This window comes from Staurois parvus, unplaced genomic scaffold (genome assembly GCF_062004578.1).
Source record: "Staurois parvus isolate SC_StPar_1 unplaced genomic scaffold, SC_StPar_1.0 ptg000597l, whole genome shotgun sequence".
In the NCBI taxonomy this organism is placed as follows: Eukaryota; Metazoa; Chordata; class Amphibia; order Anura; family Ranidae; genus Staurois; species Staurois parvus.
In genome coordinates, this window is record NW_028318393.1 from 31687 (window position 1) to 59149 (window position 27463).

The window sequence follows — 27463 nt, forward strand, 5'->3', positions numbered from 1 at the left end:
AAAAACATTGGTGGCACTCACTAATTCAAGTAATAGAGCCTCTGATAAGTTCTGATAAGGTCTAAAAACTTTAGTACATTACTGAATATCATGGCCTCTTATCCTATTATGGCAAATTTTATAAGTTGGTGTTTCAGTTATATAAACTTTATATATTAAATATTCAAAGAATATGCATTCTGCTTTGCTAGTGATTTCTAAAAACCTGTTTGTGTATACTAATTTTGGTTTGAATTCTAGCGGAGGTTTTTTTTTTGTCCTGTAAAATTACTTTTAAGTGTTCTGCCTCTAAGATCTTAAGAGGTGAAGAGTTGTCTAATGTCCTGTTTAAGCTCTTGTTGGAGCAAAGATTGGTAGTAATTGGTAGTGTGGATTTTATTGGAGAAAGCCCTGTGCCTGGGCTATAGTCATTAAAGTGTTTTTACCAGCCCCCACAGACTTTTTTTTTTTTTTTTTTGTTTTTCTGTAGCTCCAATACAGAATAAATCTTCAAAGCTCACAACAGAGGCACTGCTATTGGAGCACCTCTTTCCTCATCTCTGAGAGGCTGTAAAACTGAAACCCAACTTCAGACTGTGAAGGAATTATGGATGAATATCATCATTTTAGGAAGTCACAGGGCTCGTTTTTAAATTTTAACAATATGTAATAAGGGCTCTTGCATGCAATTTTATGTGATAACACATGAGTGTACAGCTTGTATAACAGTGTAAATTTGCTGTCCCCTCAAAAAAACACACAGCCATTAATGTCTAAACCACTGGCAATAAAAGTCCAATAATAAAAGCGAAAATGTCCAAATTGGGCCCAAAGTGTCATTTTGTGTGGCCACCATTTTTTATTCTCCAGCACTGCCTTAACTCTCTTGGGCATGGAGTTCACCAGAGCTTTACAGGTTGCCACTGGATTCCTCTTCCTCTCCATGACGATATCACGGAGCTGGTGGATGTTGGAGACCTTGCGCTCCTCCACCTTCCTTTTTGAGCCTGCCCCACAGATGTTCAATAGGGTTTGTCTGGAGACATGCTTGGCCAGTGCGTCATCTTTACCCTCAGCTTCTTTAGCAAGGTCGTCTTGGAGGTGTGTTTAGGGTCGTTATGTTGGAATACTGCCCTGTGGCCCAGTCTCTGAAGGGAAGGGGATCAAGCTCTGCTTCAGTATGTCACAGTACATGTTGGCATTTATGGTTCCCTCAAACTGTAGCTCCCCAGTGCCGGCAGCACTCATGCAGCCCAGACCATGACACTCCCACCACCATGCTTGACTGTAGGCAAGACACACTTTTCTTTGTACTCCTCACCTGATTGCTGCCACACACGCTTGACACCATCTGAACCAAATACGTTTCTTGGTCTCATCAGACCACAGGACATGGTTCCAGTAATCAATGTCCTTAGTCTGCTTGTCTTCAGCAAACTGTTTGCGGGCTTTCTTGATCATCATTTTTAGCCATGCAGACCAATTTGATGCAGTGTGTGGCGTATGGTCTGACCACTGACAGGCTCACCCCCTACCCCTTCAACCTCTGCAGCAATGCTGGCAGCACTCATACGTCTATTTCCTAAAGACAACCTCTGGATATGACCCTGAGCATGTGCACTCAAATTCTTTGGTCGACCATGGCGAGGCCTGTTCTGAGTGGAACCTCTCCTGTTATACCACTGTATGGTCTTAGTCACCATGCTGCAGCTCAGTTTCAGAGCCTTGGCAATCTTCTTATAGCCTAGGCCATCTTTATGTAGAGCAACAATTCTTTTTCTCCGATCCTCAGAGTTCTTTGCAATGAGGAGTGAGAGCGATAACACCAAATTTACCACACCTGCTCCCCATTCACAACTGAGACCTTGTAACACTGAGTCACATGACATCGGGGAAGGAAAATGGCTAATTTGGCTCAATTTCGACATTTTCACTTAGGGGTGTAGTCACCTATTTTGAGGGGACAGCAAATTTACACTGTTATAAAAGCTGTACACTCACTACTTTACATTGGAGCATAGTCATTTCTTCAGTGTTGTCACATGAAAAGATATAATAAAATTTTTACAAAAATGTGAGGGGTGTACTCTACAGAGCTCAATCTGTCTTCCAAAGCCAGTGTCCATAAAAACTGTGCGGAGGGAACTCCACAAGAAAAACATTCACAGACAAACTGCAATAGCCAAACCACTAGTGACCAATTTATTAATACTCAGAAGAGGAGATGAATCATTTTACTATCGATCAGTGGAAAACGAATATGGTCCAATGAATCAATTTTCCTAACCACTGGACATGTTTGTGTGGCGAACAGTCCCAAGCTTACGGCCACAACTGTCTTGTGCCAACAGTAAAGCATGGTGGTGGCGCAATCCTGGATTGGGCAGACATATCTTGGTGTTCTGCAGGCCCCAGCCTCACCTTGAAAGGTAGAGTCACTGGCAGCGACTATTTACAAATTTTGGCCAACCATGTGCACTATATGGTAAACAGTGCTGTCTTTGGGAAACCATTTCTGCACCAAGAATATAATTCTGATTCACACAGCTGGTGTCAATTGTGGTGTGACGAGCATACAGGCGAAATATTGCACCTTCCCTGGTTGCTGCATTCATTGGACCTCAATATCATAGAGCCACCATGGTCCGTTTGTGGAGAACAAAGTTTGGGCTTTTTTTTTTTTTTTTTTTTTCTTTTTTCATAGTATCTGAGAACCTGAAAGATTTTTGCATGAAAAATATAGTTACATGGTTAGTCAGGCTGAAAAAAGACAAAAGTCCATCCAGTTCAACCATTAAAAAAAAAAAAAAAAAAATTTATCCTATAACCACAGTTGATCCAGAGGAAGGCAAAAAAACCCAGCAAAGCATGATCCAACTTGCTCCTGTAGGGAAAAAAATTCCTTCCTGATCCCCGAGAGGCAATCTGATATTCCCTGGATCAACTTTACCTATAAATGTTAGTATCCAGTTATATTCTGTGTATCTAAGAAGAATCCAGGCCTTTTTAAATAAAAAAAAAAAAAAAAAAAAAAAAAGCAATCCACTGAGCTGGCCAGAAGCAACTCTTGAGGGAGTCTATTCCACATTTTCACAGCTCTCGCTGTGAAGAAACCTTTCCGTGTTTGGAGATTTAAATTTCTTTTCCTCCAGACATAGAGTGCCCCCTTATCCTCTGTGACGACCTCAGGGTGAATAGCTCTACACAGAGTTCACTATATGAACCACTGATGTACTTATACATGTTGATCATATCCCCCCTTCTCCTCTTCCCAAGAGAAGAAATTCAGTTCCTCTAATCTTTCCTCATAGCTGATCTCCTCCATGCCTCTTATCAGTTTAGTTGCCCTTCTCTGTACTTTCTCCAGTTCTCCAATGTTTTTTGTGAATTGGTGCCCAAAACTGAACTGCATATTCCAGATGAGGTGTTACTAATTATGTGTACATGGATAAAATATCTCTCTGGAGTCTATACCTCTTTTAATACAAGAGAGGATTTTGCTCGCTTTAGAAACCGCAGCTTGGCATTGCATGCCATTATTAAGCTTGTGATCTACCAGAACCCCCAGATCCTTCTCCATTGATTCCCCCAGTTGTACTCCCCCCTAGTAATATTCTTAGCCCCCAAATGCATAGCCTTACATTTTATCAACATTAAACCTCATTTGCCACATAGTTGCCCAATTAAACAGTGCAATGAGGTCAGCTTGTAAATTGAAGACCTCCTGTAAGGACGTTATTCCACTGCACAGCTTGGTGTCATCTGCAAAGACTGAAATGGGATTTTTAATCTCCGACCCTATATCGTTTATAAATATATTAAAAAGTAAGGGTCCCAACACTGAACCTTGGGGTACACCACTGACAACCCTAGACCATTCAAAGTATAAGTCATTAACCACTACTCTCTGAATACGATCTTTTAGCCAGTTTTCTGTTCATTTACATACAGATTTTTCCAAGCCTGTAGACTTTACCTTACACATTAGCCATGTGTGGGGAACTGTGTCAAACGCTTTTGCAAAATCCAAGAATACCACGTCCACCGCTACCCCTCTGTCCCAGGTTTTGCTCACCTCCTAAAAAGAAATCAGATTTGTTTGACAAATTCTGTCTTTCATGAATCCATGTTGTCTGTTGCTTAAAATATTTTTTTCCAGCAAGAACTCATCTATGTGGTCTTTTATTAAACTCTCCAGTATCTTCCCAACTATAAAAGTTAAACAGGTCTATAAGTACTTGGTAAAGATTTTGACCCCTTTTTAAATATTGGCACCACATTGGCCTTACTCCAATCCAGTGGTACTATGCCAGTCATTAGAGTCCCTAAAAAAAATTAGAAATCATGGCTTTGAAATGAAATATCAGATTCCATTGTCCACCATCCAAGACTTAAATTTGTCAATTCCTAGGTGAATTCAGGCTGTCTTGGATGCCAAAGTAGGTCCATCACCATGTTGGTTAGCAATTTTTGTTTAACAAACAAATTTTGCACAACCCCTGTATATTCTGTAATGTATAACTCTTGGCAGAATTACTCAGCAACTCTGGCTCTTGGGCACTTCAGTCGTATTTTACTTCCATGTGCAAGAGCCCTAAAGGTATATTCATTTTCAAATCATTTTTTCATAGCAGTAGTCTGTTTTTATTGTGCGTTTTACCAGTGGTTGTGTTTGTAAGAATTTGGAATAGTATAACCATATAGGTTAAGGCCTTTTGGAAGAATTTCTTACATAGACCTTGTGGGGTGTGGGTTTTTTCCCCCAAAATGCAAAGTAGTATCTCACTATTAGTGTTTTGCGAATATAATTTTGGTCAGGTTTTCACCCTCACAACCTTATCTGGTAACTGTCATCTCTAATCATCCTTTTGTAATTTTGATTGTATATATTTACCACGTTCCTACACCTACCACTTTGTGTGCTCCATTCCTCCTCTTCAGGGCCAGATTCCCATAGAAAGATCCAGCATCTGATGAAGATGCATTCTCCAGACTAACCACCAGCGCCCACAGTAGTGTTGTGGCCCACATATTAAAATTCATCTTCCTTTTGAGAATGGTAGCTTTCATTAGTCTATACACAAGAAAAATATTTTCTTCTAGCATGCAGCAAAAGTGGGAGAGCGGAGGGTTACACCTGTTGAAGGGACCCATGCAAGAGTTTCTTCTGGATAGTAAGCCCTACCTTAGAAAACAGCAGACAAAAGATGATACATTGTACATTTCAGTTTAGCCTTACCATTGAAGCTATTTAGTTTTGTTGTGAATGTTTGTTAGTTTTGGCTCTGAAGTAAATCTGCGTGAGGGTTTTCTTGACACTCGAAGAAAATACTGACTTTTTATTACTGTTCTAAAAATACAAGTTAATTTGTCCAGTAAAACACCATGTTATTGTTATTTAGGCCTGTTTTTGTGCTCATATGCTTGTTTCAACTTTAGTGGATCGCATTGTTGGCTTGGATCAAGTTGCTGGCATGAGTGAGGCTGCTTTGCCTGGTGCGTTCAAGACTAGAAAAGGAATGTTCCGTACTGTGGGTCAGTTGTATAAGGAGCAGCTTTCTAAACTTATGGCCACACTGAGAAACACAAATCCAAACTTTGTGCGTTGTATTATTCCCAATCATGAAAAGAAGGTATGTCATGATAAATCTAGACTGCTTCTAGTATGTGGTGTGTTTTTTTTTTTTTTTTGTTTTTTTTTTTTGTTTTTTTTTTAAATTCTATCGTTCTTTTCTAGGCTGGGAAACTGGATGCCCACTTGGTGCTAGACCAGTTGCGCTGCAATGGTGTGCTTGAAGGAATTCGTATCTGCAGGCAGGGCTTCCCCAACAGAGTTGTCTTCCAGGAATTTAGACAACGGTATGTGAAAGAGAGGATTAAAATTAATTTTATTTTTTAAACGTGTGAATAATTGACATAGAGAATACTTCAGCTATTATGAAAGATGCATAACTGTTCATGGTTCATTCATATTAATACCTGAAAGGAAGCCAAACATTAACACAACCATTTTTATAGAAACAAATGTAAATCAGAATATTTAATCTCCTAGGTGAAATTGTGTTGTGAAATTATTATTCCCCCCCCCCCCCCGCCTTCAATTGGGTCATATGGTCAATTACCAAAAATTATTTTATCTGGGCTGCAGTGTGGCCACATTGTTTAAAAAGCTTAGTAACTGGTAACTGGGGCAGTGGGGAATAAATAGAGTATTTGCTTTGATAGCCTGCCCTTAATTCTGAAGGTGATTTCTCACCCTGAAACTCTGGTCATAAAACTTGAATTGATCAGAGATATTTTTACTTTTTTTTTTTTTTATATATGTATTTTTGTCAGGCGTTCAGAATGCATATTGGTTTGTTATATAGGCTTGTTTATATTAACGAAACTCCTTTTTATTTCCTCAAAGGTATGAGATTCTCACCCCAAATTCTATTCCCAAAGGTTTCATGGATGGAAAGCAGGCATGCGTTCTAATGGTAAGATTAAACCTGCATAAGATTTAACATGCTGTATGTTCTATAATTCTGCATTCTTCAATGAAGTGTAAAACAAAGTTCCACAAACTTTTTTTTTTATTTTGATAAATGTCTTCTACAGATAAAAGCCCTTGAGTTGGATTCCAACCTTTACCGCATTGGTCAAAGCAAAGTGTTTTTCAGAGCTGGTGTCTTAGCTCACCTTGAAGAAGAGCGGGACTTGAAGATTACAGATGTGATTATTGCTTTCCAGGCTTGGTGCAGAGGCTACTTGGCCAGAAAGTAGGTAACTGTAAAATTGTATTTGTAGCTTGTGTGTAAGGGGTTTTGGGTTTAGTCTTCATAATCATTAAATAATCTTGAAAGATTCAGCACATTTTACTGAAGCCAACAATTATGCTCCAGCTAGAGGCATTGACACCAAAATATTTTCCATTTTGGAGACTTTATGCTTGACATAAAATGGCATATTTCAGAAAATGGCTGATCCAGTTGCAGAGCAATACAAAGCAGCATGCTGGTGCTGACAGGGGAGAGATCTGTTTTTACATACATCTTCCCTGTCAGTATTTCTCGGCAATCTCCGGGTGCCGATGGGGTATACCTGGCCAGGACCCAGTGATCGACAGCTATAGCCACCCAGGGCGGCGCATGTGCTCCCTACCCAGAAATGCAAAATCGCATGTATATATACTTGATTTTGTGCAGCCCTGCCACCCTGTGGCAGTTTTGCTATAGGGTGGTCGGGCAGCCGTTATATGCCATTCATCAATTATCTGGAAATATGAACTTCAGCATGCATTGTAGTTAGGGCTTACTAACTTCTAGTGTAAAGTAGTTTCAGCTTTTTTTTCCCCCCAACTTCTAGATCCAATGAATAACTAGTTAGCGTGCAACTAAAGATTTTCATAATCTGATTAGTTGTACAATTTATTGGTAATCGGCAGGTGCTGGTGGGAGGAGCCTGGTCATGGCGGCTGTGGGGAGTGAGCGGCACTAGCCTTCGGCTAGGTACCGCTCCCCGACCTCCCTGGTGACCCTTAGGAGCCGACTCACCGGAGTCTGGAGGGCCGTGGAGTGGAGCCCGGAGAGCCGGAGTTGGGAGCCAGACGAGGGTCGCAGTGACGGGCCGGCCTCTCCGGTCCTTGGTGAGAGAGGGACCCGGAAGGCTGGAGAGCGGAGTGACGTGGCGGGGGTGTGTGACCGGCCGCGGAGGCTCTCTGGGAGAGAAGGCCGGCCGCCTGATCTGACGGAGAGATGCCGGCTTACAGTTACCGGCTCTCTGATGCCCTCAACCCCCGGCTAACTACTGCCCATAATCCCCGGCTGGCTACTGTCTGTAGCCCCCGGTCTATTGCTGCCTGGGGCCCCCGGCCAGCTGACTCTTCGATTCTGGGTCAGGGAGCCTGGGAGCGCCAGGAGACCCACCCTGCATCCCTGAGACGAAGCCCAGAGGAAAAAAAAAAAAACCCAGGTACAGAGTTGGAAGCCCAGAGGAATCCCCCCCCCTCCCCAGGACAGAGCTGCTGTGAAGACCCTCCACCCAAGCTTGGAGCCACCATCCGGGGAAGAGAAGGGTGAGTGAGACCTGCTGGGGGCCTATTGTATTGTATAGGGGACTCCTGAGTGACAGTGGGGAACAAGGGGTTAAGGAGGAGAGGGGAGGATTCCCTGGGTTCAGAAGAGAAGAGACCCACGTTCCCCTAGGAGAGCACAAGTAAAACTCAGTAAACCTGTCTGGATTACAAACCATAGAGGAGAGGTATAACCGCATCTAGAGAATATAGAAGACAAAAGACTTATAGAGGATATGAAGAATAAAGGTCCTAATGGAGCAGGGCTCAAAGGGTCTCAATCAGGCACGATAAAGAAATTTACATCACATGGAAACATTACGCCAGAAAGGGCCCAAGGCGCAAGCGCCAAAGGGGAAATGGACACTAGCTCAGGAAACAGCCCGAGACTATCACTGGGTATGAACAGCAGTTGTAGCCAACAAATAGCGGATGGCTTGGGACAAAAAGAACTTGATGGTGAACTACAAATACCGAATAAGAAGGAGATGATAGAAATGTTCCAAAGTTTGGAGAAAACGATAAAACATGAAATGACAGTGATTCGGAACGATTTAGGGCATCTGCTAATGAGAATGGAAGAAACAGAGGAGAAAGTTAAAACCCAGGCCCAAACCATAGATAAGCTAAGGAAAAAAATAACCCATTTGGAGAAAACCCAGAAAAAACTGTTCTACAGGATGGAAATTCGAGAAAATAAAGAAAGAAGGTCTAACCTTAGGGTGAGAGGAATTCCAGAGGCAGCAAAAGGGGAAACATTAAATGAACTAGTTAAAAAAAATCTTAAACTCCATAAGAGACAGACCTGAAACAGAAGTGATTGAACTGGATGGAGTTTTCAGAATAGGAAAGTTCAAACAAGATACTGAGAGGGAAAGACCGAGAGATATTGTTGTACAGTTCCAGAAATTTGGGGTCAAAAATGAGATTTGGAAGAAGATCAAGGGAAGATCGTTAATTAAATATGGAGATTTGACTGTTCAAATTTTTGCGGATTTAACACCAGAGACTCTATGGAGAAGGAGATCCCTGAGACCCCTGTTGGAGCAAATGAGAAAACAGAACGTGCAATATAGATGGGGTACTTCAGCATCTCTAATTGGCTGGAAAAATGGGGTAACAGCATACCTGAGATTCCCGGAGGAACTGAGAGATTTTTGTGATAGACTGGATCTGCAAAGAATGGAGATAACTGGGTGGGAAGAAGAAGAAAAAGGAGACTCGGATGATACGGGAGGGGAGGATATGCAGCGGGTCGGGGGGAGGGGGAGAGGCTCTGGGGTTGGGGAGAGGGGGGAGGGAGAAGTGAGCAAAAAAATACGCTTTTCTTTTTCTCTCTTGTTCCCTTGCCCCCCTAGTATCCCCCTTTTTTGAGGTGGAAGTCCCTCTGGAGGCTCCGGTTGAGGTGGGGAAGTAAAGGCTATTGCAGAGCCTTGTAGATAGAGAAAGGGGTGCTAGGGAGGTCGGAGGAAAGGTGAGCCGTCCATGGGCGGAGTCTACGCCCAATATTTTAAATCAACTGTGGAAACCGTTCCACAAATGATTTGTAGGCAGTTTATAAGCCTAAAAATGGGTAGGGGAAAAGTAAAAGAGGGGGGAGGGGGAGTGGGGCTAATATTCTGCAAGTCATTCGGTCCTAATAGGAGGAGACGAATTAGAAGAGATAAATAAAATCAAGAAGGATGGAAGAAATACACTTTATAACATATAATGTGAATGGGTTGAATTGCCCTGGGAAAAGATTTAAGTTGTTTAAAGAGTTACATCATAGGGCAATGTCAGTGGTATTTTTGCAGGAGACACATTTTGAGATAGAATCTAATGTGAAACTAAAATCCAAATATTATCCAACATGGTATTACGCTGACTCTCCAATTAAAAGAGCAAAGGGGGTGGCAATAGGATTGGCAAAAAATGAGATTTGAGTTGGAAGATAGGACTGACCCGGAAGGGAGATTCCTGTTTTTGAAAGGTAAACTACAGGGAATTGAATGCACACTAGCCAATATATATTGCCCCAACAAGAAACCTGAGATCTTTCTGAAGGGTTTGCTAAAAAAATTGATAATTTTAAAAAAGGGCGTTTGATAATAGCAGGAGATTTGAATCTCTGTATGGACCCACAAATGGATGCAACCTCCCTTGTGCAGAGAGAAGGTCCCTGAGAGCTTTGAGGAAGGTGATCCACGAGTACCAGCTGGTGGACACCTGGAGAATAATGCACATGAAGGACAGAGACTATACCTTCTTCTCTAATGCACATGAGACATACTCGAGACTGGATTACATTCTAATAGATCATCAACTCATTGAAATGCTGGTTAAAATAGAAATAGACAAGAACTTTTTCGGACCATGCCCCAGTCGTAATGAAAATGGGATTGGGAAAAAGGTGGACGGGAGGTTTAGGATGGAGGTTAAATTAGGCTCTTCTCTTGGACGAGGATATTGTGCAGAAGATCAGGGAAGAGATTAAGGTATATTTCCAATAGAATGAAACGGAGGAAGTATCGACAGCTACAGTATGGGAAAGTCATAAGGTGTATATATAAGAGGAATCATGATTGCGATGGGATCAAGGAAGAAAAAAGGAAGAGAGAGGGTTAGTGGACTCTTAAAGGAAATCCTGGAATTGGAGCAGATACACAAGAAAAAAATAACAATAGAAACAAGACAGAAGTTAAGGGATAAAAAAGACGAATTAGAGAGATTGATGGAAGAGGAGAGGAGAAGAGTATATAATAAAGTATTAAGTGAAAGATATAGATGGGGTGATAGACCAGGAAAATACTTAATGAGAGCCCTGAATAAGAACAGGAATTATATAGAAAAGATAAAAAGCCCTAAGGGGGAGATGGTCCACTCAACTAAAGAAATTATTAAAGTATTCACGGAGTATTATAGAAAGTTGTATAACATCAGCCACCAAGGATCACCAAAAGAAATTAGGGAAGGTATTAATGAAAAAAGGAGGACATATTTAAAAAATGCGGGATTGCCAAAGCTTAGTGAAACACAACTGAACTCCTTGGATGCAGAAATTTCTCAGGAAGAAATAGAAGCAGCATTAAGAAGTACAGCGGGAGGGAAAAGCCCAGGCCCGGATGGTTATACAGTTAAGTACTATAAAAAATTTAGTGAAGTACTGTTACCAAAGTTAAAGAAATATATGAAAGACTTGGGAGGTGGGATGGAGGGGAGGAGGGAATCCCTTCAGGCCCATGTAGTTCTCATCCATAAGGAGGGAAAAGATCCCTCTCAGTCCTCTAGCTACAGACCAATTTCATTATTAGAAGAAAAAGGAAAGAGAGGGTCAGTGGGCTCTTAAAAGAAATATTGGACTTGGAGCAGATCCATAAGAAGAAAATAACAAAAGATACGAGACAGGTTATCGGATAAAAAAGATGAGCTAGAGAGGTTGATGGATGAGGAGAAGAGAAGAGTATACAGCAGGGTTTTGAACGAGAGATATAGATGGGGGGACAGACCAGGAAGATATCTAATGAGAGCTTTGAACAAAAAGAAAAATAGGAACTATATAGAAAAGATAAAAAGTTCAAAGGGGGAGTTGGTCCACTCAAATAAAGAGATTATTAAAGTGTTTACGGAGTATTACAAAAAGTTATATAATATTAGCCCACAAGGCCCCCTAAAAGAAGCCCAAGAGGGAATTAATGAAAAAAAGATGACATACTTAAAAAATGCGGGATTGCCAAAACTAAGTGAAGCACAGTTGAACTCCCTAGACGCAGAAATCTCCCAGGAAGAAATTAAAATAGCATTAAGAAGCACAGGGGGGGGGGGGGGGAAGCCCAGGCCCGGATGGATATACAGTTAGGTACTATAAGAAATTTAGTGAAGTACTGCTACCCAAGTTGGAGAAATATATGAATGCTCTGGGAGGTGGGATGGAAGTGAGGAGAGAATCCCTACAGGCCCATGTAGTACTTATTCACAAGGAGGGAAAAGATCCATCTCAGTGCTCCAGCTATAGACCTATCTCATTATTGAACACAGACACTAAACTGTATGCAAAGGTGTTAGCAAACAGGTTGAGGGATCTGATGCCTGAATGGATTCATGGAGACCAGGTGGGCTTTGTACCGGGGAGAGAAGGTAGAGATAACGGCTTGAGAACCCTGATGCTTATTCAGAAAAGTAGAAAGGGGAAAGACCCGGTGGTGCTCTTGTCAATTGATGCAGAAAAGGCATTTGATAGAGTGGACTGGGGCTTTATGATAGACAACTTAAAAGTGCTGGAGATAGGTGAGAGAATGCGAGAGTGGATAAGTAAATTATATAGGGAGCCTACTGCAATCATCACGGTAAATGGGGAGAGATCAGAACCCATCGGAATGTCTAATGGTACAAGACAGGGCTGTCCACTGTCCCCTCTGCTATATGTATTGTCACTCGAACCTCTGTTGTCAATAATAAGAAATAGTGGATTGGTAAAGGGAATTCAGATAGAATCCATAGAACATAGAGTAGCGGCCTTTGCGGACGACTTATTGTTCTATGTGGGGAATCCCCGAATAACTCTCCCAAATATAATGAAGATTCTGAAGGAGTATGATGAACTATCAAATTTAAAAATTAATCCAACGAAAACAGAGATCCTGAATATTAATATACCAAAGAATGAAAGAAAAACTACAAAGAATTCCCCTTTATATGGAGAGAAAAAGAGATAAAATACCTAGGAATAAAACTCACTGCCTCATCTAAGCATTTGTATAGATTAAATTATATCTCTTTAATAAATGAGATCAGGGAAGACTTAAAAAGACTAGGAGGAAATCCATCCTGGATAGGACGTATAAACATAGTCAAAATGGTAATTATGCCTAAAATACTGTATAGATTTCAAATGGTACCAATTAAAATTCCAGAAGCCTTCTTTAAGATAATGAAAAAAATGTTAAGATATATTTGGAAGAATAAAAAACCTAGAATTGCATATGAAACATTGGGTAGGACTAAAGAGAAAGGGGGATTGGGCCTACCAGATGTCAAGAGATACTATAAAGCAGTGGTTTTAGCAAGAATATATGACTGGACATTTAACCATAAGGGGAAAAGCTGGGTAACAATTGAAAATTCTTAGTGGCAATAGATTGAGTCAGATAATATGGGTTCCACCACAGTTCAGGGGAATTAAAGAAAGCACAAGTATCTACACTTTAAATGTCTTTAGGGTATGGGACAATTTACACAAAAACATGAAATGGGAATTTAACTCTATATTAATGCCTCTCACAAATACTGAGTACTTTCCCCCCCCCCCCCCCCCCCCAGGACAGGATAAGATATCAGGGAGATGGTTTAGAAAGGAGGATACCAATTGAGAGATGTTTTGGTGGAGGGAGAATTGAGATCACTTAAAGAGTTCATAGAGAAGAAGGGAGATATTTTTATTAGAATAGATGAGTGGAAATATCATCAATTGAAAAGTTTTATTGGAAACCTACCGAAACCCCTGAGAATGAAACGGGAGTGGAATATGTTTGAAAGGTTGTTAGAGACACGAAGGGATGGGAAGCACGGTATCTCAAAAGTATATAGAATACTCACAGAATTACACAAACACAAAGTTAATTTTTATGACAAATTGGGAAAGGGATATGGGAGTTGGGTTTGATGAAGATAGACAGAGAAAGATGTTTAGATTGATACACGATAATGTTAGTATGAGAGAGGTTGAGGTTAATTATAAGTGTGTGACACGATGGCATATTACACCGAGTGTAGAGCACAAGATGAATGGGGAAAACTCAAATATGTGTTGGAGAGCATGTGGAGAGATAGGCACGGTGTTTCACATATGGTGGGAATGTCCGAAAATCCAGGCTTTTTGGAAGATAATAGTTAAATTAATTGAAGAAATAACCGGAATTGACATAGGGTTAGACCCAACAACGTGCCTCCTACACAATGTGGAGACATCTGTAAATAAATATAAAGATTCAAGTATTTGGTACTTCTTGAATGCGGCGAAAGGCTTGATACCCAAGTTTTGGCGGAAAGCTGAGGTACCAAAGGAGGTAGACTGGATTAATAGAGTAAACCAGATAGGTAGAATGGAAAGATCATACCATATGCAAGAAGATAGGATGAGAGTTTATTCCAAGAGATGGGAAAAGTGGGAAAGAGCAGGATTGAAAGAGAAATATAGGAAGATATGAACTAGGATGTTGGCAAAAAAATTAATAAGCCTCAAGAGATTAGAAAGGGCTAGAGTCTGCAGAGGGGGAGGAGGGGCGGGAGGGGGGGTAGTGGGGATGGGAGGGAAAAGAGTTTTTAGTAAGGGAAAGGTAGAAAGGTTATAGAATTGTCTATTTGTATGAGAATTATTTCCCTTTTTGGGTTTTTGTAGTAATATGAAAAATTTAATAAATATTTAAATTTAAAAAAAAAGACCAATTTCATTATTAAACACAGATACTAAGTTGTACGCAAAGGTCCTAGCAAACAGGCTGAAAGATCTAATGCCCGAATGGATTCATGGAGACCAGGTGGGCTTTGTTCAGGGGAGAGAGGGTAGAGATAATGGCTTGAGAACTCTGATGCTTATCCAGAAAAGTAGAAAAGGGAAAGCCCCGGTAGTGCTCTTGTCAATTGATGCCGAAAAGGCGTTTGATAGAGTGGACTGGGGCTTTATGATGGACAACTTGGAAGTGTTGGGGATTGGAGAGAGAATGCGTGAATGGATAGGTAAATTATATAAGGAGCCCACCGCAATCATCACGGTAAATGGGGAAAGGTCGGAATCCATTGGGATGTCCAATGGAACAAGGCAAGGATGCCCATTGTCCCCCTTGCTGTATGTATTGACATTGGAACCCCTGCTATCAATAAGGAACAGTGGAGCGGTAAAGGGAATCCAGATAGAAAATATAGAACATAAAGTAGCGGCCTTTGCGGACGACCTACTGTTTTATGTAGGCAACCCCCGAATAACACTACCAAATATAATGAAGATCCTGAAGGAATATGGTGAACTTTCTAATCTAAAAATTAACCCAACAAAAACTGAGATTTTGAACATTAATATACCAAAAAGCGAAAAAGAAAAGCTACAAAAAGAATTCCCCTTTATTTGGAGAGAAAGATATAAAATACCTAGGAATAAAACTTGCTACCTCATATAAACAACTGTATAGATTAAATTATAATTCTCTGATAAATGAGATTAAGGACAAACTAAAAAGATTAGGAGGAAATCCATCATGGTTAGGATGTATGAACCTAATTAAAATGGTAATTATACCTAAAATACTCTAGATTTCAAATGATCCCGATCAAACTCCCAGAGGCGTTTTTTAAGATAATGAGAAAAATGTTAACAAGATATATATGGAGGAATAAAAAACCAAGAGTATCATATGAAACACTAAGTAGGACTAAAGAGAGAGGGGGGGTGGGACTACCTGATGTCAAGAGATATTACAAAGCAGTAATGTTAGCAAGAATTTATGACTGGACTTTTAATCATAAGGGGAAAAGTTGGGTAAAAATGGAAAATGATCTGAGTGGAATTAATTTTAGTAGGATGATATGGGTTCCAGCACATTATAGAAGAATTAAAGAGGGCACAAGCACTTACGCCTTAATTGTCTTAAGGATATGGGATAATTTACATAAACACATGAAATGGGAATTCAACTCTATATTAATGCCTCTTGCAAACACACAGTTTTTCCCCCCAGGAAAAGATGAGATATCAGGGAGATGGTTTAAAAAGGAAGATATCCAATTGAGAGACATATTGGTAGAGGGGGAACTGAGAACATTTAAAGAATTAAAAGAGAAGGGAGGAGATATGTTTACTAAAATAGATGAGTGGAAATATCATCAATTAAAATGTTTTATAGGAACTCTCCCAAAACCCTTGAGATTAAAAAAGGAGTGGAATATGTTTGAAAGGCTATTAGAAACACGTAGAGATGGGAAACACGGTGTTACAAAAATGTATAGAATACTTACAGAACTAGACACACACAAAGTTAATTTTCATAACAAATTGGGAAAGAGATATGGGGGTGGGGATAGATGAAGATCAACAGAATAAGATATTTAGATTAGTTCACGAGAGTGTTAGTATGAGAGACGTTGAGATTAACTATAAATGTTTGACACGATGGCATATTACACGGAGCACAGGATGAGGGGGGAGAATTCAAAAATGTGTTGGAGAGGATGTGGGGAAGAGGGCACGGTGTTTCACATATGGTGGCAATGTCCGAAAATTCAGGTTTTCTGGAAGACCATAGTCAAATTTAATAGAAATAATAACTGGAAATGACATAGGATTAGACCCAACCATGTGTCTCCTACATAGTGTTGAGACAACAGTAAATAAATATAAAGAATCAGGTGTATGGTACTACTTAAGTGCAGCAAAAGGGTTGATCCCCAAGTTTTGGCGGAAGACAGAGGTACCAACGGAGGAGGATTGGATCAATAGCGTAAACCAGATTAGCAGAATGGAAAAATCTTATCATATGCAGGAAGACAGGATGAAAATATACTATTCACGATGGGAAAAATCGGGATTGAAAGAGAAATATAGAAAACTCTAAACTAGGAAGTTATTCGAAGTTACTGGGCCTAGAGACTGGAGATCTTGCAGAGGGGGGGAAGGGGGGAAATGGTGGGTTGGGAGGGAAGGGAAATAAGAGGTAAATAGAAGGGACAGAGTAGAAATGTATTGATATTTATATGTATTGTCTCTTCTTATGGAAATTTTGTAATGTGAAAAATTAATAAATATTTAAATTAAAAAAAAAAAAAAAAGTTGTACAATTTATTGTTTTGATCAGATAAAAACCTCAATATGCTGTGGTGGTGGTGGGTTTTTTAATTTAAGGAGCAAAAAGTTGCTCGCAACCTGCTGAATAAAAACTCAACTTTACCCAACTGCAAATTTTTAAAAAGCAGAAACTGAAAAGAGGTAGATGATCATTGTTCCAGAAACTGGAATGTACGAACATGTCCACATACTGGCTCTTTTTTACAAACTATGTTGCCTGCAACAGAGAAGAGTTGCTCATATGGGTTGGAGGTGCCTGGGATACATAAGTAGGATTTTGCTAGTTTTGCCAAGGTAGACTATTTCTCCTGGATACTTTTTTTTTTTTTTTTTCTTCTCTCCTCGAATTCAAATGTTTTCCCTACTTGGCAAGAGGCTTCTTGAGGGTGTAACCTGTTACAAAGAACTTCTACCACCCCCATCCCCAATCGTAACAGTGGGTGATATCTTACACCGCCCCCCCGTTGTTACAATTTAAAAAAAATTGGTTCAGCGAGGCTCCGTCCGCTGAGCTGTCACATGTGGCCGTTGTGTGTGGCTCGTAGTTCTCAATGAACTGCCATGGTGCGCTGTTCAGTGCTCTGGTAGTTCATTGATTCTTTCCGTCAGTGTGTATCTGCTTTGCCCATCCGAGTTATGAGCACACAGATACACTGACAGGTCTGCAGGAGTACTGCATGGCTCCAGTGATCTGATCGCTGCTGCAGTGCTTTTAAAAACGCCAAAAACAAAAAATGGTAAATGTGCAAATTTTTTTTATTTTTTTTTTTGATGCCTGCATAAAGTATTCATTTATCTTTATATAGGTGAACTTGTCCTTTTTAAGTCCAGATAATCTTTGCTCCCTTGTGTAACTGGGTCAAAGAGTTGCAGTTTCTGGCCACCTTTGTTCATTGAGCATGTCAACCATATATAGCAAGTGCTATTTCATGTGCTTTCATCTTGAAGAAGTTTGTGCTTAGGTTTACCCATTTGCTGCTTCTCCTTCAACTTGCTGCTGGCTAACTCACTTTTTTAAAATGTTCAACTAACCTTGCAGCATTAATGGCTCTCTCAATTCCTGAATTCTTTAACTGTGCACTAATCACCAGCTGCAAGGTGTGGCCAATGTTCCACCCATGCTTGTCCTTCAGGATGTTTGCAGCTTTAAATTTGTTGTTCCTTAATTTGCCTCCCCTCCATGCTGCTCTCTTGCACAGAGCCCGTGCTTCACTTCCTTCTCCTGCCCAGAACTACATGTACCATAAGACATTGCTCTTCACCGTTCGCAAATTCTCAGGCACTTACTGACCTGTATAGATGGTGTACTGAGTTGAATGTGTGCTGCACTGTACATACTAACCTGTATGAACCGTGTACTGGGCTGTATGCATTCTGCACTGTGTATACTGTAAACAAATACATTCTTTATGTAGGCCAACTAATCGGCTGACCAACTAATGGATAATTAAAATGGTTGACAACTATTTGTATTTATGTTTCAGCTCTATAGTCATTGCAATTAAAAGAAACATAACTTTGGTTTATCTTTGTGTGGTCACTACAAGTAGACTCGTACATAAGATCAATGTGGATTATTATATTGCAATCTTGTACAATGTTTGAAGGGTCATGTATAGGTGGGAGAGTGAGGTAATATTATAAAATGTGAAATATTGAATGGCTTTGTTGTGGTACTTTATCTTAATTTGGGGCACACCCTTTTTAAAATTCTATTAAGCTTGTCCCATCCTAGTGTCCAGCTCTTTCATGCAGCTTACCTCTATTGCCAGCACTGCTAATACTCAAGTTCTTTCATTTGACATGGGAATGACAGGGTAGGGCTTAATATCAACTTTGACAGAAGTCAGTCTGGGCTTAGAACCTTGATAGAACTTCAATTTGTAGACTAGCACAATTTACCTATAGGTGCTATAAGATGCCTGTTTTTCAGCATGGTTACCTCAGAAACCCTTTGAGTCAAGTTAGTTTCACTGTAATTCATTTTTTGGGTATTTGTAACTATATTCAGCTTTGTAATGAAACGAAACTATTTGTGAGACCATTTGTTGCTGAGAAAAGGTGGGCGGTAGCCATAGAGGTAGGGCAGCCACAAGATATCAAAGCCCAAGTGTATGTATGTAATTTTTATTCATTTTTTTTTTTTATGACCTTGATTTTTACCTGCTGTTCCTTTATTCTTAGGGCATTTGCAAAACGTCAACAGCAGCTCACTGCCATGAAAGTTATTCAAAGGAATTGTGCAGCCTACCTTAAACTCAGGAATTGGCAGTGGTGGAGACTTTTCACAAAGGTTTGTTTTTTTATGTTTGTAACCAGCAATTAAAAATGCTAGAACTAATTTTTTTTTTTTTTTTAAAGTGTATCTGAATGCAAAATATTTTCAAGCCACGCAGGAACTATTTAAAAAATAAAGTAGATCGGTTATTTTACTCTGTTTGGTTTTTTGCTGTGATCACTGCTCATCCCTCTCTGTTCACACAATTCGGAGGGTGGTGCCAGCAGAAGATGCAACAGACATAGAAATACGAAGCTTCAATTTTTGGGGGTAACACACACTAGGTATGAGGTGTTTTTGCTATTGCATGAAGTTGATAGGTTTAGCAGAAATGCTTTTTTTCAGGACAGCTGTATAGGGTAGGACATTGGGTCGTAAGTTTGAAGAATTAAGTGTGCAGTCATTTTCAAGATGGCCATCTCTAAACACTTAGCTGGGAAACCAGTGGGACTGCTTACTCAGATTTGGTTCATTATCACTACATTTGTCAGTCCTTTTAAATGAATTTGTTGCTGCAATAAAAATATATTTCACGGGCTAATTTATTAAATGTCCAGAGACAGGAAGTAGCTTAACCACTTGCCATCCAGAGGATTGAGCAGGTAATTTTTTGCAATACGGTGCTGCGTTACTTTAGCATTTATAAAATATATATATATATATATATATATATATATATATATATATATATTTATTAGTGTGTATGTTTATTTTAACAGCAGTAATGGTGGTGATCAGCGACTAAAAGCTGGACTGCGGTGGGCATTCTGACACTGGGGGGGAACTGGCTGTCACTGACATCCCCAGTGACATGAATACAGTGATCAGTGCTAATAAAAAGCACTGACCCTGCACTAATGGCACTAGGCAGGAAGCGGCAATACAAAGCAATGTGCTGGAGCTGACAGGGAAGAGATCTGTATTGTTTACATACAGACCTAACCCCCCCCCCCATCAGTGATACTCTGCAATCAACAGCTGAAGCTGCCAATAGCGGCACGACGAGGACACGCGCCCCCTACCCGGAAATGCAAAATCACGAGTGTATATATGTGATTTTGCACAGCCGTGCTGCCCTGTAGCAGTATTACTACTATAGGGCAGTCGGCAAGCGGTTAAACAAGATGTCTAATAAAACAAAGTAGTATGCCTTTGAGCCTAATTACTGTGCATCACTAGCTGTAATCTAACCAAAATAAAAATGTAATTGTTTTTAGGTTAAGCCACTTTTACAAGCTAATAGATTTGATGAAGAGCTGCACGCAAAAGAAGTAGAACTTCAAAAAGTAAAAGATCTTCAAACTGCCTCTGATCAAAAAGTTTCAGAAATGGAACATCTGCAGACACAGGTGAGATCCTTGCATCAAAATGTTGTTCTCCTTCAGCACAATTATAATCGTGCACACATTTGTACATTTTTTTCCAACCTATTGGCTCCAAAGATGCTACAACATGACTCCTAATTATCAATACATACTGTATTTTGCAGTGTTTACTGATTTATTTTGAGAGTGTACTTATAGATTCATGGTTTGTTTTTTGTTTTTTTTTAATGAACTTGTGTCAATCTTAGAATTTAGTGCAGTACAAAAACGTATAAGAAAGCAGTACTAAGATGGCCATGCATGATATATTTATTTCCAATTGAACATATTTTTTTCAGGACAGGCTTTGTAGAGATTCCCTGCCTTAAAGTGAATTATTTGAAAGCCTGTCTTGAAAAAAAAAAAAAGATGTTAGTGCAAATATGTACTAAACTCTTTTCTTATGAGGGCCCGTACACAGTTATAATATAAATGTTAACAAGCTAAAGATCAGTGTTGTAGTAGTAAAAAAAAAAAAAAAAAAAAAATCACTTATCAATTGTATATTCCTGCAATCTACCCCCCCCCCCCCCCCCTTTCCTAGGCTACATTAAAATGCCCACATCCACCTCTACCAATATAGACCACGACTATTTTAAAATGCCAGTTGTGACTAAACAATATGAATTTCTTTTGCTGAATTGAACTTCAGAACTGGAATCCATTCTTGCTTAACAGAGTAAATGTCTATTTGAAAAGAAAATGCTGAAATTGTTAGGTAATTTTTGTCTATTTTGACGATACAAAAATCTATAAGGTTGTGAATAAATATTTTCCATTTAGCATGACAAGCAGTGTTTAACCCAACAGTGAACTATATGTTTAGGTAGAGATCTTTCAAGGTCATGGATAGTAAAGGGTTTTTAAGCAAAGGTTTTATGTTCACATTGTTATGTTTAAATCTCCTTTCTGGTTTTTAGCTTCAACAAGACAAAATGCAACTGCAGGAACAGCTACAAGCCGAGATTGAACTCTGTGCAGAAGCAGAGGAAATCAGAGTTCGTTTAGCAGCTAAGAAACAAGAATTGGAAGAAATCTTGCATGATTTGGAGTCTCGGGTGGAAGAAGAAGAGGAAAGATGTCAACATTTGCAGACAGAGAAGAAAAAAATGCAGCAAAATATTGGGGTAGGCCAAATGTGATCTGCTTTAGTTCTCTACAGTGTAAATTGTTGATGAAACTCTCCTGCAAAGGGGGTGATAAACCCAGTTGTTGGGCGTGGTGCTCATTAGCTTTAACTGTAATTGTACGCATGGATATGAGAAGGCAGCTGCGGGAAAATACAAGAATTTCATTGGATTTCTCAGACAAGCTGACTGCCCACTTCTAGGTGAAACAGTTAAGTGAACTAAACAAAACAAATTTTCTTTCACCTCATTGTCTACTCCCACTCTGTTCTACTCCCTCCTTTCCTTTGAATTGGCTTGTAAGCTTGACATGGCTGAGCTATTACAGTTAAAGGGGTATAAAACCCAAAATGTATTCTATTGCAGCTTACCAATCATTAGATGTGGTTGCTGCATCAGTTTTCTTTTCTTTTGGCTTTTTTCTGTTTTTCATCTGGTAATCTGTCCAGAAACACCACCTGTATTAGGGAGACACCAATGAGAACAGGAGGCAGAGCAGAAAGCTGCATTGTCAGGATTTTCAGTGCTTCTTCCTCTAGCAACAGAGTGGAAGAATCACAAAGGTGTGCCAGTCATGTACCCTAGTGGAGTCCCTTCCTCACTAACCAGGGACACCACTTGCATTTCCAGTCTGCAAGAAAGGCGAGTTAAGTAGATAAAGGGCATTTTTAATTTACTTATTTTTTGCAATACCTTTGCCAGGTATGCATGCCTGACATGGCCGTAAAAGTTATGAGATTATGCATGCCTGACTGACCTCTGTCCATGTCATGTGAAGCAATCGAATTACTGAGCTATACGAATGTGGTAACAGATTTTAAAACTGCATGCGCTCATGTAAGGTTATAAAATGATAGCATTTCTGCAAATGTTTTCATGGCCTTTAAATTACTCAGAAGTATCCGATGAAGCATAGATGCTGGGGTATCGCACAAAACACACTATGTATGTGTCTTCCCCCCCCCCCCCCCCCCATGCTAGCAGGGGAAAAGCCTTAATTTTTGTCATGTTTGAATGGTTTCAAAGTAGCTCTGTATATTTTGTGTAGGAGCTAGAGGAACAGCTAGAAGAGGAAGAAGCAGCTAGACAGAAGCTACAGTTGGAAAAGGTCACGGTTGAAGCAAAACTTAAGAAGATGGAAGAAGATGTAATAATTCTGGAAGATCAGGCAGGAAAATTGAGCAAGGTAAGGACCTATGTGTAGTAATCAGTCTCAACATCTTAAATTCTCTATCTGTGCCTATAGATATTTAGACCGCACATAATTGTTTACATCAATGGCAAGTTTCTTTATATTTTTTTTTTTTCCTTGCATGCTGTAGGAGAAGAAACTGCTTGAGGATCGTGTTGCAGAATTTACCACTAATCTAGCAGAGGAGGAAGAGAAGTCTAAGAGCCTTGCTAAACTCAAAAACAAGCATGAAACTATGATCTCTGACTTGGAAGGTATTACAAAGTTCAAGGCAGAGTTTTTGTTAATATGTCCATTTGAATATTAAATAACTGCATATGTCATAGGTCTTTTGGCTGTTTTTGTGTTTTTTTTGTTTTTTTTTTGTAACATATTTGTTCAGGTAAGTGACTCAGTCACAGCTTAGCTGGACAGGCAGGCATCTAGTCTTTTTCAGGAGGCATTCAGTAATAAAGCCAATGTTGGAAGGTGGGGGCTGGGGGAAAAGTGTTTTAAATGCAGACTCCACAAGGTGCAGTGCATTCAATTGTTTTTCATATAACCTTTTGTGAACTCCCTAATACTTTAATGCACATATTTTGCCAGAGTGTTGCTTTAAAGCAGGGGTGTCCAGCTTTTGACTTTCCGGGGCCACATTGGGAGAAGAGGAATTGACTTGGGCCACACATAAAATACATTAACAAGGGATAGCTGATTAGCAAAAAAATTTAAAGCAGATCACAAATCAACGATCACTGACCTAGATACTATAAAATACATATCTGAGTAATAAAACTTTTTTTTGTGTAAGAGGGCAACATAAAACTAATGAAATTTGACAGTTTTTGATAAATGAATGCATCAATATCTGGTTTCATGGATGTAGTAACAATTCTCAATTATTTCTTAAAGCGCTCATCACATATTTTGGTTCCAATTTTGCCTTCTGTTTGCTTCATCTTTAAACATAGTTGCTCACAAATATAATGCTGCCGAAAACTGATGACATGAGTTAGGCATGATTGTGAAGAATGGGTTATTTTTTCATTGGAAAGATAAAACTTGTAAGTGCAATAAAGAGACGCTGTCAAATTTTTCTTTGCATGTGTTCACAAAATGCATTTTTACAAATTTTTTTTAAAGAATTAAGTAAGCGTATGATTTTGTGTTGGTCTTCATTCACAGCCGTATTGGGCTGCAGGTTGGACACACCTCTTTTTTAAAGCATTTGATGGTATGTACTGATGGCACCTTATGCTGCTAGCACTTGTAAAACCCAACCCCCCACAAACACTTTAAATGTTGAGTCTTTTGAGGTTGAGGGAGCTGCCAGGGTAGTGGTGGTGAAGATCAGCGTGAAAACAGGATCATTAGTATATCAGATGTTTGACAGCTGAAATACCATGATTGTTCCAGGTCAGCGACTTACCAGGTAGTGATGGAAGTATCAGGAATGACAAGTCTTGATGATCCAGAGTCCTAAACAAAATGTATCAACTCATACCATAAGCAGTCAAAAGCAAAAAGAAAGACATAAATATTGCATTAACAGAATATGAGACGGGTCTTTTAATAACTGCTACAAAATTGCAAAAACTAGATTGTCTAAATAGAATGATCTCATAAAATACATCAAAATCAGTACCTGAATCCACTGAAATAATTTATGCTGTTTCTACTAGTTAAATTGACTGCAGTGGCACTTGTTTTTTAATTTGATTTGCTTGGAATGAAAAGAACCAGTTAGCCAGTAAGCATTTATAATATCCACTCTTAAATTGTAAGTGATGTCAAAGCCTCAGGTGTTGTCTTTTACTTGTATTTTTCTTGTCAGCAGTAGTGTCAGGCTGCATACTATCAACTGCCTGAACTAATAAGTGGTTTTTTTTTGGTTTTTTTTTTTATCCACCTCCAGCAGTCCAGAGAATAGTTATTTATGTAGTTGTGTTGTTGTTTTTTTTTTTTTTCCTTCCACTTTAAACCTGCCTGAACTAAGTGAATAACTGTACACCTGTCTTTGAAGGTAAAATGACATTATAGAAGAGGGGTCTCCAAACTGTGGCCCGAGGGCTGGATGTGGCCCTTTGCTACCCTTTATCCGGCCCTTAAAGCACTTTTCCTCCCACTGAGACCAACAATGGGGCAGTACTTCTTCCATTGAAACCAGTGATGGGGCACTATTTTTCCCAATAATACCAATGAACGGGGCACTACCCTTGACCATCAACCCTGCGGCCATGTTTATTCTCACTGGTGCTGGGGCGAGGACATTTTCTATCCTCGCTGACCCTAATCCAGCCCTCCTAAAGTCTAAAGGACAGTATACTGGCCCTTTGTTTGAAAAGTTTGGAGAGCTCTGTTTTATAGAATGTAAAAAAATCTAACGTCCTTGTTACCTCTAATGAAAAATACTAGTTGCCCAGCTGTAGTACTGACTCATTTGCTTCTGTGTAAAGCCATTGTCCTGGACCAAGCGTGTAGACTAGGACTTCAGAGCATTTTTTTTTTTTTTTTTTTCAAATCTAATCTGTGCATAAAGAACGTCTGCTTGGAAAAAATGAAATTTTTTGTTTAAAAAAAATTCATGATTAAATATTTAGTCTTGAATACATTTTTGACTTGGCAGCTTGTAATAAAATATTTTTTGCAGAGCGCCTTCGCAGAGAAGAGAAGCAGCGTCAGGAGCTAGAGAAGACACGTCGCAAGTTAGAGGGAGACAGTACCGATTTACATGATCAAATTGCAGAGCTGCAAGCACAAGTTGCTGAATTGAAGTTACAACTAGCTAAAAAGGAGGAAGAGCTGCAGGCTGCTCTAGCAAGGTTAGTAACATTCTTTGCAACATATGTTCTTGTTAGGAGAGAGAATGGTGTCAGTGTCTGCTCCATATCTTAAAGACAGGATCCACTCCATGTGTAAAGGTGCTGAAACTGTCTGACCAAGTATTTGATCTCTAGGGTTGCTGCAGATATACACGTGCATCTTACAACACTTAATTTTTGTGAATACCACTATGAGCCCCTGACCATTGCTGTGGAAATGGATCCACTGGGATAAGATCTAATTTCTCAACCTTAAATCGCAGGACACAGGGCTGTTTGTATTCATGACTACTTGGGGTTTGCTACAAGTTTGGGTAGGTGAGTGCTCCTGTGGTGAAGTGGTGTTTCCCCCCCCCCCCCCCCCCCCCCCCGTGAGTTACCCCTGTGCATTGAGGCAGGGCTGACTGAACTCTGCATGAGGAACGATACACCACGATAGCAGTGTTTAAAAGTGGCAGAATAAGGCTGCCATGTTTTCTGTGCCATTGTTTCCCATGTATTTGGAACACCTGGGACTCAGGTGTGGGCGCTCTCCTTACTCCTTTTTGTGGTAGGATGAGAAGTCTTGGGAACATCCTGAGTATGAGAGAGATTTGGAGGAAGCTGGTGGATCAGGAAACTTTTTGTAGAGAACACCTCCCAGAGACAGAAAATAATTGGTTTTCTGAGAGACATGGCACAAACTAAGTTACTTTCAGAATCTTCTTCCCCTGAAATCCCTTCATTTGGGTCTTGGTGGCTGCCAAACGCCTCAAAATATTTCCAGTCTACACTCGCAGGAATTGATGTATGCAGATTGGGCTCAATTGGAGAAGGTTTTTTTCACCATGGAAGCAACTCACTACCCAGTACACCATGAAGGAGCAATTCAAGAAAATGGGGTTCTCCAGCAGTTGACTTGGTAAAGATGCAATGGTTAAGAGATTAGATGCTGTCTTTAAATCCTTCTCTGGTAGGAATACAGCCTAAGGTGGGAGTTTTTCCAAGCCTTCAAAGTTTGGTAAAAGTGTATGCTTCGTTCCAGAGAATAGCAGGGTATCTGAGTTGGCTGTTTCCTGAGATGGATATAGAGTGTGTGTTAGATGGAGAGAGTGGGGGGGGGGGGGAGGAGGAGGAAGAGAGTGGGGGAAGGGGGGGGGGGGAGAGAATGATAGGGGATCAAATACTTATTTCCCTATCATTCAGCAGGATTTCTGGCTACCAGGTGTCTTTCATACAGGTAAGCAGTCTGTTAAAGGGAGTGCTGCTAATCTCATTTTGTTACCTGTATAAAAGACACCTGTCTACAGGAGCAATCAGATTCCGAATTCTCCACCATGGCATAGACCAAAGAGCTGTCCAAGGATGTCAGGGACAAGATTGTAAACCTACACAAGGCTGGACGGGGCTACCAAACTATCTCAAAGCAGCTTTGTGAGAAGGTGACAATGGTGCAATCATTCGCACATGGAACAAACACAAAACTGTCAGTCTCCCTAGGTCTGGTGCACCATGCAAGATCTTGCCTCATGGAGTATCAGTGATCATGAGAACAGTGAGGAATCCTCCCGGAACTAGACATAAGGCTCTTGTCAATGATCTCCAGGCAGCTGGGACCACAGTCACCAAGAAAACAATTGGCAACACACTACGCCGACAAGGATTGAAATCCTGCAGTGCCCGCAAGGTCCCTCTGCTCAAGAAAACATGTCCAGGCCCCTCTGAAGTTTGCCACTGGACATCTGAATGATGCAGAGGACTGGTTGAAAGTGTTGTGGTCAGATGAGACCAAAATTGAGCTCTTTGGCATCAACTCAGCTCGCCGTGTTTGGAGGAGGAGGAATGCTGCCTATGACCCAAAAAACACCATCCCAACTA

The 27463-nt window shown here is 40.1% G+C and overlaps 1 protein-coding gene across 1 annotated transcript in view; it reads left to right on the plus strand.

Moving 5' to 3' along the window:
• Positions 1–27463, plus strand: part of LOC149449871 (myosin-9) — an 88074-nt gene that overhangs the window by 24411 nt on the left and 36200 nt on the right. The window contains exons 13-22 of the mRNA XM_089692607.1: positions 5419–5612; positions 5717–5838; positions 6389–6458; positions 6580–6740; positions 19029–19137; positions 20340–20471; positions 21407–21613; positions 22662–22799; positions 22936–23059; positions 25435–25606. Of these exons, the coding sequence (XP_089548733.1) occupies positions 5419–5612; positions 5717–5838; positions 6389–6458; positions 6580–6740; positions 19029–19137; positions 20340–20471; positions 21407–21613; positions 22662–22799; positions 22936–23059; positions 25435–25606 (1429 nt within the window). The remainder of the gene's footprint in view (positions 1–5418; positions 5613–5716; positions 5839–6388; positions 6459–6579; positions 6741–19028; positions 19138–20339; positions 20472–21406; positions 21614–22661; positions 22800–22935; positions 23060–25434; positions 25607–27463) is intronic.